The following is a 13,457-nucleotide window of genomic DNA, read 5'->3' on the forward strand; positions in this document are numbered from 1 at the left end:
GAGCCCGAGGGGCGGGGCGGGGCGGGGGCCGGCGACTTCTCTCCCACCCTCCCTTTCTTTCTTTCTCTCTTTCTCACTCTCCGGTCTTTTCTTTGCCTCCGCTGCCGGCCGAGGGGGCGGGCTCTGCAGCCTTTGTTGCCAGCGGACTGAGCGTAGCCGCCCGCCGGGCCGGAGTCTGGGCCCGGGACGCCGGGAGCTGCACGCGGGTCGGGCATGTCCTGAGCCGGACCCGGGACCGGGCAGCGAGTGGACGAGACGAAGAGTGTGCGCGCGGGATCGCCCGGTGGCCGCCCGGCACCGGCCATGCCCGGCGGCCCGAATCCCCGCAGCCCCGCGCCGCTGCTGCGCCCACTCCTCCTGTTCCTCTGCGCTCTGGCGCCCGGCGCCAACGGATCTGCACCAGGTGGGTGGTCGCCCCGCCCCGGCCGGCTGGCCCTGCCGCCCCTCCCTGCTTCCCCAGCCTCGGTTTAGCCCCTTCTCACCTCTGCAAGACCCTGTGCCCGCCAGGCTCTGCCTGGAGCTGTCGCGCCCCCTGGTGTTAGTGACAGGGGTGGGGTTGGGGCCGCGAAACCGCGCCTCCAGGGAGCCTTCCCTAGCCCCCGACTCCGCTACCCACCTTGCCTGTAGCCGGAAAGAGCCTCTTAGACGCTCTCCGGGCTCCAGTTTCCCCACCTCGGGTACCGCAGAGCTCGTCTGTCTCTCCCGGGGATCTCTCGTCGGAGGAACTGGACGGAGCGTGGCTTACACGCGATGGATTCAGCTTCTCGCCCTCCTCAGTGCGCCTCGTCTGGAAAGCAGGCTGGCCAGGGCGCTGCGGATGAGTGCTCGGGGTCGCAGGTCTACGCGGTCCCCCACCGCGCACCCGCCCCGTCCCCTACCCACCGCCTCTAGGTGCCTGCCGGCCCTCGGCGGCTCCTCGGGCCGGGTCTCCCGCGGTCCTTGCGCTTCCTGCCTCCCCCTCCCCGAAGTGTGAAGGCGCCTGGAGCGGAGCGGGGAGAAGGAGCTTCTTTCCCCAGCCCTGGGCTTGGCTCTCCCCGCCCCGGCCGACTGGCCTCCGACGAGCCTCTGGCCCTTGTCCAGAATCTTGCTCCGCCGCCGGCCGCCGGGCCGCGGAGCTCCTGGAGCGTCCGGAGTAGCCGGCCTGGGAATTTAGGAGCAGAGGGTGTAGAGGACCCCTGGCCTGCCCCTCAGGGAGCTCCTGGTCTGACGGGGGCGGGTCGAGTAGTGGGGAGAGCCGTTCTGGCGAGGCAGACGGGAAGGCTTTGTAGGAGAGGAGGGGCCTGAGCTTGGAGGCACTGGAAGGATGGATGAACTTTGGATGGGCTGGAAGGGTGCTGGGTTGGATGGGCTGGGTTGGGGGTGGGGGTGCATCCCGGCCGGGCTTGGTGGAGGGAGGTGGCTAGATTAGGCCTGCGTGCTGGGCCTGGGGGAGACCTGCCTCCCCAGCAGAGGGATTGTGGTTGTGAGGCTAGAAAAGCATATGCGCCTGAACGTAGGGGACATTTAAACCAGATCTTAGAGGTTGGGGGAGCCGTTGAGGGGAGCAGCTGATGAAGGCAGTGTTTTAGGGAGGAGGCTCCCTATCTAGCAGCAATGTGTATGGGATAGAGCAAACATCTAATGAGAAATACCATGTGCCAGCCTCCCTAGTTCTTATTTCTCATCAGCTCCACAACAACCTGCAAGGTGTGTGATGGAAAGTCCTTTTATAAATGAGGGAAGAGGTTCAGAGAGGAGAGTGACCTCTCCTCTCAGGTAGCCGAGGTTTAGACTCCTGGGCCACTTGGGTGAAGCCTGTGTTTTCCTTCTGTCCAGAGCTGGGGACCCATGAGGAAGAACCAGGTGATGGGGATGAGGGAGCAGGAAAGTGGTTACCCCAAGGAACTGCCCCTGAGCCTGAACTTGGGTCCAGGCCCCCTGGGAGAAACATGTGGGGGGGGGGGGGGTCCCCTGTGGTCAGGGTACCCTTTACTTCTACTGCAGACCAGACACATGTATGAGCTTGCCCATTTTGTTAAATGGGGATAATGGTATCTACTTCCAAGGGTTTTTGTGAGAATTAAGTGAGATGCTAAATGTGATTGTTTTGCCCAGAGCAGAGAGCCTACCACGTGGTGGCTGTGATTTTTATTCATCTGCCAGGCAGACCCAGTAAGATCAGGGAGTCCTTGGTGTGTCCTGTAACTTGAACCTGCCATTTGGGGTGGAGCGAGGCAGGCACCCCTCCTATCTAATCTGGGTCCCCCTTCAAGGTGAGTGTCTGTCTGTCTCTAGTACTCCCATTGATACGTAGCATGGGGCTCTCCCCAGTCTGCTCCTGATCAGGATCCCTGATCCTGAGGCTTGAGCTCTGTCATTTTCTTTGGACTTGCCTGGGGGATGTAGACCGGGGCCCCTGCCCACTGAATGCTACCTTCTTTCAGGCCAGAGAACTTATCTTGGGCTCACTTTTAGGAAAATGTGACAAAGCAAGAACTTGGGATTGCTGGGACTGGGGCAAGGGCCATCAAAACACTGTATCACACATGTGAGCTCTATGTGTGTGTGCACACATGTGCTTACAGGCAAGTGAGGACAGACTCGAGGAGGGTGTGTGTGTGTGTCTCACACACACACACACCCTGGTTATTTTTTCTCTTTGGCATGAACTGTGGGTCGTTTGAAGGGCTGGATTGTAACTCAGGTACTCGATAAGGAGGTGAGGGTAAACACCATGTTGGCATTTCTTTGGGAAAAGCTCCAAAGTGACAGTTCTGTCACCTAGGGGTGATATTCAAAGTATTCAACACCCACTGTGGCAGGAACTCCATCCAATCACACCCTGGCGGGACAGTCTCAGCCATAAACCACTAGTAGTCCCTGCTCCCATCCTGCTGTAGCTTTAGCTCTGCTGGCTCATCTCTGATGCACCCACAGACCAGAGACTGGAACCTGCAATTACCCTTTGCTGGCACTGGGTGGTGGTAGGTTCAGCCACCACTGTCGCTACCAGGGGTCAGCTGTCGGAGACGTTGAAAGAGTTGTTTATTTTTTAACTCACTCTGTCCTCATTTAAAAATATTTTAATGGCAAAACAATACAAATTGACTATTGAAAATGAATGCAGAACAAAACAAGAAGATGAAAATTATTGCAGTAAAAGTGGTAACATCCTGTAAGTATTTTTAAATTTTTGATTAAAAAATATTTTATTACACCATTAGGCAAAGAGATAAAACATGTTTTTCAAGAAATGGCTAACTATACTTTAGAACTTCTCTTGCTAATTTTCAATCATAACTTAGTTCACATTTGCTATATGTTATCTACTGTACTAAGCACTTACGTATTAACTCATTGAATTCTTACACAACCTAAGGTACGATTATTATCATACCCATTTTACAGATGGAATGACTGAGACTGTGTGGCTGAGTAATTTGCCTATGGCCTCACAGCTGTAGGTGACAGAGCTGCAAATTCAAACCCAGGCACTCTGTCTCTAGAGCACATTAATTCTAATGCCTTTCACCTGCAGCATATTTCTACTTAGCCCCATTACATTTTTGAACTTAAGAGGACGCTTCTTTATAACTCACTTGAATTTCTGTCTTGCAATAATTTCCCAAGGTCTGGAGCAGGGATTGTCAACAGGACCGCATAACCCCGAGGTCATGGATCCCTCCCCAGGGACACTGTTGAGCTCTTGGAGCCATTTCTCCCCAGTGGTTCCAATTCCCCAGCCACATACATACTACCCTCTCCCACCCACACATGTTTGCGGACACTGCTGTTGCCTAGAAGTATGCCATGTAGCTTTTGTTTTTCTGGTATACTGAGCACTTCATGGCTGGTTAGCGTCAGACCTTCAGCTTGTCTTTAGCAGCGTTGGCTGTGTTGGCTGTGATGGTTCATGCCCTGGGAACGGCTGTTAATACTCATTTAAAACAAAGCCTTGGAGTGTGGCTGTTGTCTTATTCTCCATCTATTTGCCCTGTGACCCTCCTTAAGTTTTCTGACCTGGATTCTCTGAGCAGATGAGGAAACTGAGGCTCAGCAAGATTAAGTGACTGTCTAGGCCACACGACTATTAAGTGGCCAAGTTGGCACCTGAACCTGGGTCTTCCTACGTTTAAAGCCCATACTTTTGACAGTGCATTATTTTGTCACTCCATTGTCTCTCATTTCACAAAACACACACCTGGGCCAAGCTTCTTACTGCTTGTTCCCCTCACCCCTGGCTTTTTCCTACTTCTCTGGGGGTCTACCACATGGTGTCCACCACCAACATGCCCTCCCCATCTTCACGCTTAAATACGTACCTGTATGTCAAGGGACATTTCACATGTGCCCCTTTAACGAAGATTTTCTTCATCCCCGTCCATCTGTGGGGTATCCCCTCCTCTCTCTTGGACCTTCTCGGCACTGTGCCAGGGGTAAGGATCACGAGTGCCCTGCACCCATTTCTCTATTCTGAGGGATGGACCAGGCAGGTAACGTAACAAGGCTGGTGGGAAGACATTTTTCTCGAAACATGGGGCTTCTTGGCCCATCCCTTGTTTTCCCATTTTTGTTAGAGATTCAGTTCTTTACTGAATGAAAGACAATACTGAGTGTGAAGCTGAGGGCAAGCTATATTTAGCTACAGTGTAGAGAACACCATAGGGAGTGGTAGAGACTGAGGCAGATGGCGGAGCACAGGCCCCCTCTAAAGGGCCACTTTTGACAAGTGTGAATTTAGGCCTGACAGGGATGGACGATAAGACTTTAAGCTGAAAATGGAGATTATACAAAATTATGTGATTTTTTTAAACACTAGCAACTGATTAAATACTTTCCAACATTTTTGCCAGCCCAACAAACCATGCCACCCCCCAAGTCAATACACTGACAAACAAAAAAACAAGTCTGCCGGCTGTGGTTGTGGAGTTGCCATCCCAAATGCCCTTATTAGGATGTCAGAGCAAGAAGTCTCCTTCAATTATCCAGCCCAGTGGCTTTCAAATGCCAGCCCTGAAATGGTTACAACAGAATCCCCAGAAGGTTTAGAAAAATACAGAAAAAAATACAGATTCTGGGGCCTCAGAGCCCTAGACCTATGGAATCAGAATCTCTGGGCTGGGTCCTGGACAGCTGCAGTTTTTCAGAGCTCTCCAGGTACTGCCGATGTTCAGCCAGGTTCACTTCCAGTGAGGAATTTCCTAACTTCCCTGATGATCACAGTCTCCTGAGGCTCTTGGTAAAAACACAGCTTCCAATGGACTTGAGGACATGGGGAGGGGGAAGGGGAAGCTGGGACGAAGCGAGAGAGTGGCATGGACTCATATACACTACCAAATGTAAAATAGATAGCTAGTGGGAAACAGCCACATAGCACAGGGAGATTAGCTCAGTGCTTTGTGACCACCTAGAGGGGTGGGGTAGGGAGGGTTGGGAGGGAGACGCAAGAGGGAGGAGATATGGGGATATATGTATACGTATAGCTGATTCACTTTATTATATAGCAGAAACTAACACACCATTGTAAAGCAATTATACTCCAATAAAGATGTTAAAAAATTTTTTTTTAAACCCCACAGCTTCCCAGTCCTGTTTCCTGGAGATGCTGATTCAGTGGGTCTGGGGCAGGGCCTGGGAATTTGTTTTTAACAAATTCTCATCTGAGATGTCTGGAAAATCCTTGCACTGGTGCCCTCCTGAAACTCAGAGACAGGGAAAATTTGTCCAGAGCCACACGGCAAGTCACCCCAGCCCACCCTGCCTCGCTCGGAGCATGCTCTTAGAGTACCATGCCCTGATGGCTGGCCTGCTGGGGCAGTTGTGGGCCGCGGGGGATGTCCTCATCAGGGGGGCACACCACTGGCGTGTGCAGGGCGCTTTACACATGGTTTGACAGGAGACAGATTGGAGGGCAGTTTGGGTTTCTGCGGCCTGGCCTGGATGGAGCTTCAGGCTGGGCTTGGCTTCCCTTCCAGCCCCGGCAGTGGCCACACAGAGAGCCCTGTGGGACAGCTGCAGGGCACTCAGGCATTCTTGTGGCCTCGAGGGGTTATTGTCACGAGCAGCCAGGATCCCAGGAGCTGAGCATAAAGCCAGTTGATCTGGGCAGGACCTGAAGCTGGGAGACACCTCACATGGGCCAGTTTCCTACCTGTACCTCAGAGCCTGGGAACTGCAGAGAAGGAAAAGGGGGAACAAGAGTATTAGCCCTGGGGTTCCCGCCCACCCCCAGCAGTGGTGCTCTTATGTGTGTATGTGTCCACATGAGATTTCTTTTGAAGACTGGGTCTGGTGGCCAAAATAGTTTGAAAAACTTGATCTGGTCCAACTCCTTACGTTGGTGAAGGGGAAACTGAGGCCCAGCAAGGGACAGACTGCTGAATGTAGAACGATGTTACTGAGAGATTGAAGCCATTTGGGAGACTTTATCACTCTCGCTGTGTGGCTTTAAGCCAGTCTCTGCACTTCTCTGAATGTCTCTTTGCTTTCTCCAGAAGCAATCTGGGGACTCTACTGCCCGTGTCCTAACCTGGATCTGCAGCCATAGAGACCTGGGTAGAATTCAGAGGATCCATGACCTTGGATGGGAATATATTACATCTTTAATTTTTGTAACCTTGAAGTGAAATGTAGCATTTCCTTCAATTATAAATATTAGCAACAAATCATAATAGTGTTGGCAGTATCTGTGATTTTGCTACCAATAGGAAAAGCAAAATATTTTATCTCAGTACAGTTGCAGGTATCTTGAAATAAGGTTGACATTTATCACTACTTCTAAATCACCATAGTTGTTACATTTGCCATTAGATCTTGTTTAGTGCATTCGTAAAGGAGCACATAATTTCACACCTACTTTTTAAATTATTTTGACAACTGTATTTCAATATAATCAATTTCCTTGGTATATTTAATCTTATACATTTAAAAACATTTTTCTGAGAAGGAGTCCATGGCAAAAAAAGGTTAAGAATGAAGCCTTACTGGGAAATCCAAGCAGACTGACTAGGAGAGGATTCTGCAAATGGCAAGGGCCTGAGCAGAAGTCTGCAGAAGTTTTGCAGCCCTGGAACATTTTCATTCAAACTCTTAAATGTGAAAGAAAGAAACTAGAGCTGCTCCGCTGAAGTGGTAGTGATGAGGGGCTAGGGAGCCCTACCTGGGTGGTCCTTCTCTGACTCCCCATCTCAGGAGACCTGGAGATGTGTGCAGAACCCTCAGGCACTTAAAAAAAAAAATCCTTTAGGCTAATAGTCATACTAATCATACTTGCCATCATGTTCAGTCAGTGGGCCAGGCACTGCTATATGTGGAGCTGTTCAGTTCATTTAATCCTCAGCTCCCAAAGTGTAACTAATTATCCCCATTCTACAGATTTTACACAGACATTTACTGAGAAACTACTAGTTTCCAGATACTCTGGCACTTCAACTCTTCAGCAAAGACTATGAAGATTCTTGCCCTCCTAGAGTTCACACTGGGAGGAGATGGAGAAAGAAAAATAGGAAAAAGAATGAAGATGTTAAGTGATACAGTATGTCAGAAGTGCTATGGGGAAAAATAAAGCAGGGAAGGGGGAATAGGGAGAGCCAGGGAGTTGCAATTTTAAAATAAAGCGAGGAGAGCTTTGAAGAAGGAATTGAAAAGAGGTGAGGGGTTTAGTCAGGTGGAACACTGAGGGAAGCGTGTTCCCGGTGGAGGGAATAGCAAAGCGAAATCCTGAGGCAGGAGCATGTCTGACTTTGAGGAACAGCAAGGAGGCCAGTGGCTGAGTGGAGGGAACTCGGGAAGTGTAGCAGAGATGAGATTGGAGCGGTAACCTTGCCTAAAGCCTCACAGGCCATCGCCATAACTCTTGTCTCCTGCTGTGTGTGAGCTGGAAGCCACTGCAGGGTTTGGAGCAGAGGAGGGCCATGATCTGACTGATTTGGAATGAATCCCTGTGACTGCTACGCTGAAAATAGACTAGGGGGGAAGGATGCCACACGGGCAATCGCGGAAGCAGGGAAACCTGTTAAGCGGTTATCCCGATAACCTAGATGGAGCCACCGAGGCACGGAGAGGTGAAATAGCACAGGTGGTGGGTGTTTTGAGTCCCCGCGCTCAGACTTCAGCCGCCCTCTCGGCCGCACCCCACTCGGGTCCGGCTCTTCTCTCTGCAGAGCACGCCGCTGAGGGCCGGGCAGCGTTGGACATCGTGCACCCGGTGCGCGTGGACGCGGGGGGCTCCTTCCTGTCCTACGAGCTGTGGCCGCGCGCGCTGCGTAAGAGGGACGTGTCCGCGCGCCCCGCTGCGCCCGCCTTCTACGAGCTGCAGTACCGCGGCCGGGAGCTGCGCTTCAACCTGACAGCCAACTCGCACCTGCTGGCGCCCGGCTTCGTGAGCGAGACTCGGCGGCGCGGCGGCCTGGGCCGCGCTCACATCCGGGCCCGCGCCCCCGCCTGCCACCTGCTCGGCGAGGTGCAGGACCCTGAGCTCGAGGGCGGCCTGGCAGCCATCAGCGCCTGCGACGGCCTGGTGAGTCTGCGCCGGGTGAGCTGGCGGGACGCAGGGCTGCCCCCGGACTGGCCACGGACCTGCCTGCTAGCTTCGGCCTGTTGGCTTTTCCTCTCCCAGCCTCAGTATTCACACCTGTAAAACGGGGTGGACAACGCAGGCCTCTTTGTTCTCTAGCAGTTCTCAAACTTTAATGCGAGCCAGAGTCACCCAGGCCTTGTTAAAAACCCAGTGTACCATGGGGGGGGGTAGCAAAATCTGAATTTCTGGCAATTTCTCAGATAGTGTTGAAGCTGCAGGTCCAGACACCCCACTTTGAGAACCACTGTTTGTGGTGTGTGTAGACTAACTTAGAAAGCAGCTGAATCCCTCTTCTTTGGGGGATCAGTTATGACTTTATTTCCCTCTGCGCCCCCCACCCTTTAGGCTGCTATTCTCCAGGACAGGCTTCCTCACCTTTACCTTGTCTCGGGGGGTGATGAGGAGAGCAGGCCTCAACCTCCAGCTTTTTCTGGGTTGAGGTAATGCTGGCTACTGCCTGCAGCCCTAATTGCCTCCCTCTGCTTGAGTGCCCAGTTAGAGCAGCTCCACTCCAAGCAGGATAGGGCCCCTTTCTGCTCCCAGCTCCCAAGCGTGGGGTGTGGGAGGAGTTGGAGGGTTGCACATTCTCAGCCATCCACTGTTGGTGGGGGGGAGCCTCAGCTCAGATTGCTCAGGAAAAGCCATGGGCTGTGACAGGGCAGGGCCTAATACAGCCCACCTCACAGGCTCTAGGGTATCTGGGCCTTTGAGAGCCCATATGCCTGGGAAGTTCTCTCATTTACCCAGTCTGTGCCCCTCCCTTTCCATATAGTTGATTAATCTTGTTGAGCCTGAGCGACAGGTGCATCATTCCCATTTTACAAGTGAGGAAGCAGGCTCAGAGAACTTGCCCAAGGTCACCCAGGTATCCAGTGGTGGAGTCTGCATTCAACCCAGGTCTCCAGCCCCTAGAGCTGATGATGCACCATCTAGCGCTCCAGGTTCTCTGGCCCTGAGTGACGCAACTGGCCGACTTAGAGCCAGTGAGGGAGGTCCAAGGGAGGTCAAACTTTCTTCCGTGTTGGAGTCCTGAGCTTCCCCAGGAGGTGGTGGGCTGCTCAAAGATACTTACCAAGGCCCCTCCTTCCTCTGGCCTCTCTGAATACCAGTGGACACGACCAAGACATCCCTGCCAGCTTTCCTTCTCTGGCAGACCCTGGGACCAGGATGTCCTCGTGGCAGTGGGCATCTCTGTGGACATCTTGTTAGATTCGGAAGGAGACCCATTTCTTTCTTTCTTTCGGTGATCAAATTTCTTTCTTTTTATTGAGATATCATTGGAATATTAGTTTCAGACAACAATTTGACACCTGTGTGTTGTGAAATGATCACAGTAAGTCTAGTTACAAATTTATGTACATATAGTTTTTTTTCTTGTGATGAGAACTTTTAAGATCTTTCTTAGCAACTTGCAAATACACAATACAGTATTATTAACTATAGTCACCATGCTGTACATTACATCCCCAGGACTTTTTTTTTTTCTTCTTGATGTTAAGCTTTTAATTGTAATTCCTGCTTTTCTTTGGGGATGCAGGAGATGCAGACCCACTTCTTGCTTCTTATGGGCTAGGGAGTAGGGTGGGTGTATGGAGCAGCTTGCTAGGCTGGTGGCTTCTGAGCTTAGCCTAGAAGCCTTTGGCTGGGTGAACCTGTAAGGAAGGACATTCCAGGCAGAGGGTACAAAGTAAGCAAAGGCCCAGAGGGAGGAAAGCACGGTATGTCGGGGTCAGTTGGGGTGGTGGGCTCCACTGGGCAGGACAGGCCTCTGGGATGGGTGGGAAGAGCAGCTGAGTGCCAGCCCTCCCCAGGTGACCCTGGTGCTTCTTTCCCAGAAAGGTGTGTTCCAGCTCTCCAACGAGGACTACTACATTGAGCCCCTGGATGGTGTCCCAGCCCGCCCTGGCCGCGCCCAGCCGCACGTGGTATACAAGCGCCAAGCCCCTGAGAGGTGGGCAGAGCCGGGGGACCCCAGGGCTCCAGGCACCTGTGGGGTGAAAGGTATGCTTCTCTGCTACCAGCTCTGGGGTAGGGAATGGGTCTGGGGGCGTGGAGGGGCCTTCTAGAAACCTCTGTCAGCACCTCCATGCCCAGCTCCTGTTAGACCAAAGGGACACAGACCGACAGACAGACACATCTTCATAGCCTGTGCCCTCCAAATGTGCCACAGGCCTGAGGCCTCTGCCTGTCAGGCCTGCCCCCGCTCATGCCCTGGGCTGGCACCTCTCACTGTCAGCTCATCCGTCTCCCCACCTCAGGGTTCCGTCTCTGTCTCTCCCTGCCCCTCCCCACTCACTGCCTGGGGCACCTCCAGCTGTGCCAACTATTCTTCGAGTGTCCAGGCGAGGCCGGGCCATACCCAACCCCAGCAGGACAGCTAGCCAGGAACCTCCCTCCCCTCCCCACTCTGGTCCCACCCCAGGATAACTGACTTCCATTTTGGAGACCTAGAGTGTGGCACCCAGCACCTCTTCTGCAGAGTGGCCGGTCAGTGCTCGCCAGCCTCTGTAAGGAGCTGCCTGCTAAGGGCTGCTGGGGTTTGGGGACTGCTCCAACTTCACAAGCTGCCCACAGCTCAGCGACTCTCTTTGCTGGAACAGATATCCAAAGAGGCATGCTTCTCATCCTCAGTTTCCCCAGCTTCATAGATGTGCTTCCTCTTCTGATCTAGGGGCAGCCTGGGTCAGTGGGGCAGGTCCCCAGTGGGGTCAGCTGGTTGGGGTCTTGGTCAGCCTCCCCAGGCTGGGGGTTAGGCCGGTGGATCTGCATGTGCTGGGATGTATTTACCCCCCAGCGAGGGAGGGATCAGTGTGGGGAGATAGGGGCTTAGGAGCTCGCCTCACGGACACGGTGCTTTACTGTGTTCATATCCACCATTTCATTAGCCCCCCGAAGTCACTCTGTGAGGCTGATCAACTTATCTATTTATAGTCAGGCATCCCCCAGGATCAGAGAAGGGAAGTGACCAGGTCAGGGTCACACAGCACAGGTCTGGGGCAAAGCCATGATGGGAGTCCAGGCCTTTTGCCACTGATCCCAGCACTGTTCCCACTGACCCAGAGAGAGCTCACTGGGAAAAGGCCCTTGAGACGTGTGCCCTAGGCCAGTCTACTGGCAGCTAACCCACAGCCCGTCTGGGGCCCACAGAGTCCCTGGAGCTGGAGCCCCGGCGGGAGCGTTGGGAGCAGCGGCAGCAGTGGCGGCGGCAGCGGCCGAGGCGTCTACACCAGCGCTCGGTCAGCAAAGAGAAGTGGGTGGAGACCCTGGTGGTAGCCGATGCTAAAATGGTGGAGTACCACGGGCAGCCAAACGTCGAGAGCTACGTGCTGACCATCATGAACATGGTGAGGCTGCTGCGGGCGGTGCGTGGGGGGTGGCGAGGGCTGCCAGGGGATGGTGGTGTTGAGGTACAAAGGGTGGGTGTACCCCAGGCCCCAAGCAGGAGGTATAAGCTTCCAGCTCCTAAGTCTAGGAGGGGATGGGAGGCCCCGCAGGGAGTCACTAGGAGAGAGCCTGGGCAGAGGTGGGGCCTTTGGGGCTGTTGTGAGGACACCACTGAGTGTCATTCCACCCCGTTGGCTCAGCACCCTCCACCGCTGCCAGGACCAGAGCTGGGGGAGGGGAGGCTGAGGGAGCTCGTAGACTGGTTGACCCATCCACACCACTCTGAACAAACCTCCCTCCTCTGTGCCGGGACCTGTGCTGGTCGCTGGGGACACGGAAATGACCAATCAGACCAGCCCCTGCCTGAGACATCAGCACGCAGCAGAGTTAGAAGGATCTGTACAGTTCTGTATTCTACTAGCCGGTGACCTTGGGCGAGCCACATTACCTGTCTTAGCTTCAGCCTGCCCACCTGTGAACTGGGGATGACAATAGTACCTTACAGCGTTGTCATACTGCTCTTGACGCCACGGGACAGTTGAGATAACTAGGCCCCAGGAGGGTGAGTGACTTGCCCAGGTCAAAAGCGAGGCAAGACAGAGCTGAACAGGAGCCCAGGTCTCCCAGGTCCCACCTGAGGCACTGTGGCAGGCTGGAGGTGGTGATTCCTGCTCCTATAGTGCCAGCCAGTCCCTCCCTGCTGCTGCCCTGGGTGTGCAGGTGGGAGGCCTCGGGCAGCCAAGTTGCTTCCTTCGGCCGCCGGGAGAAAAAATCTCTGCCTTTGGCATTCTTAGCAGGCCACCCACTGAACAACACTGTTTTCCTCCTGGGCTGGGTGACTGAGAACAGGTGAGGTTCTCAGCACGGTGTGCTCTGCAGCTGATGTGGCCACAGTGTCATGTGCTGTGGCTTGCGCCCGCGCCAGCCTCACACCCCCTGCAACATTAAAGGAAGTGCGCTCTGGGTCATCGAAGGTCTGGCCACCCCTTTTATCGCCATGAAGCCTGGGGTCAGAGAAAGAAAGGGGCACTGTCTGTGGCCACCATGCCCCACTGCTTCAGTCTGCGTTGGCAGGCTCAGCTCTGGGCCGGTTCCTGCCCGGCTTGGCCACCCATGTTGGCTCCCTCCTCCTTATGGAATAAAGGCCATAGCCTCCTGCCTGGCACTTGAGGGCTCTAAGACCCAGCCAAGCTTCTATTTAGCCTTGTCTGCCCAGGGAGACAAACCACTAAAGGCCAGGGCTCAGGAGGGACTGTTGCTGGACAGCGGGGCCTGGCTTCTGGGCTCGGGGTGGGCAAGGTCAGGTTCCCAGGCCATGAGATCCTCCACTCAGGGGCTCAGCCTGAAGGAGGCCCAGGAGCTTGGCTGGAGCCACCAATGGTTAGCTGGGTTTATTTGCCTCATTTTTTCTGAGTGTTCCATGTGGGCAGGTACTGAGCCCTCCAGGCTCCCCCGTGACATCCCCTGTGTGCCAGGGGTCAAGGATTTGGCCCCAAAGCGGGGCCCCTTCTTGCCT

At 54.0% G+C, this 13,457-nt stretch overlaps 1 protein-coding gene across 1 annotated transcript in view; it reads left to right on the top strand.

Moving 5' to 3' along the window:
* The first annotated feature begins 303 nt into the window (after positions 1 to 303).
* The window catches only part of ADAMTS7 (ADAM metallopeptidase with thrombospondin type 1 motif 7), a 58,344-nt gene continuing 45,190 nt past the window's right edge, over positions 304 to 13,457 (top strand). Inside the window, exons 1-4 of the mRNA XM_007470031.1 lie at positions 304 to 403; positions 8,142 to 8,497; positions 10,393 to 10,558; positions 11,705 to 11,901. Of these exons, the coding sequence (XP_007470093.1) occupies positions 304 to 403; positions 8,142 to 8,497; positions 10,393 to 10,558; positions 11,705 to 11,901 (819 nt within the window). The remainder of the gene's footprint in view (positions 404 to 8,141; positions 8,498 to 10,392; positions 10,559 to 11,704; positions 11,902 to 13,457) is intronic.

This window comes from Lipotes vexillifer, unplaced genomic scaffold (genome assembly GCF_000442215.2).
Source record: "Lipotes vexillifer unplaced genomic scaffold, Lipotes_vexillifer_v1.1 scaffold1484, whole genome shotgun sequence".
Lineage (NCBI taxonomy): Eukaryota > Metazoa > Chordata > Mammalia > Artiodactyla > Lipotidae > Lipotes > Lipotes vexillifer.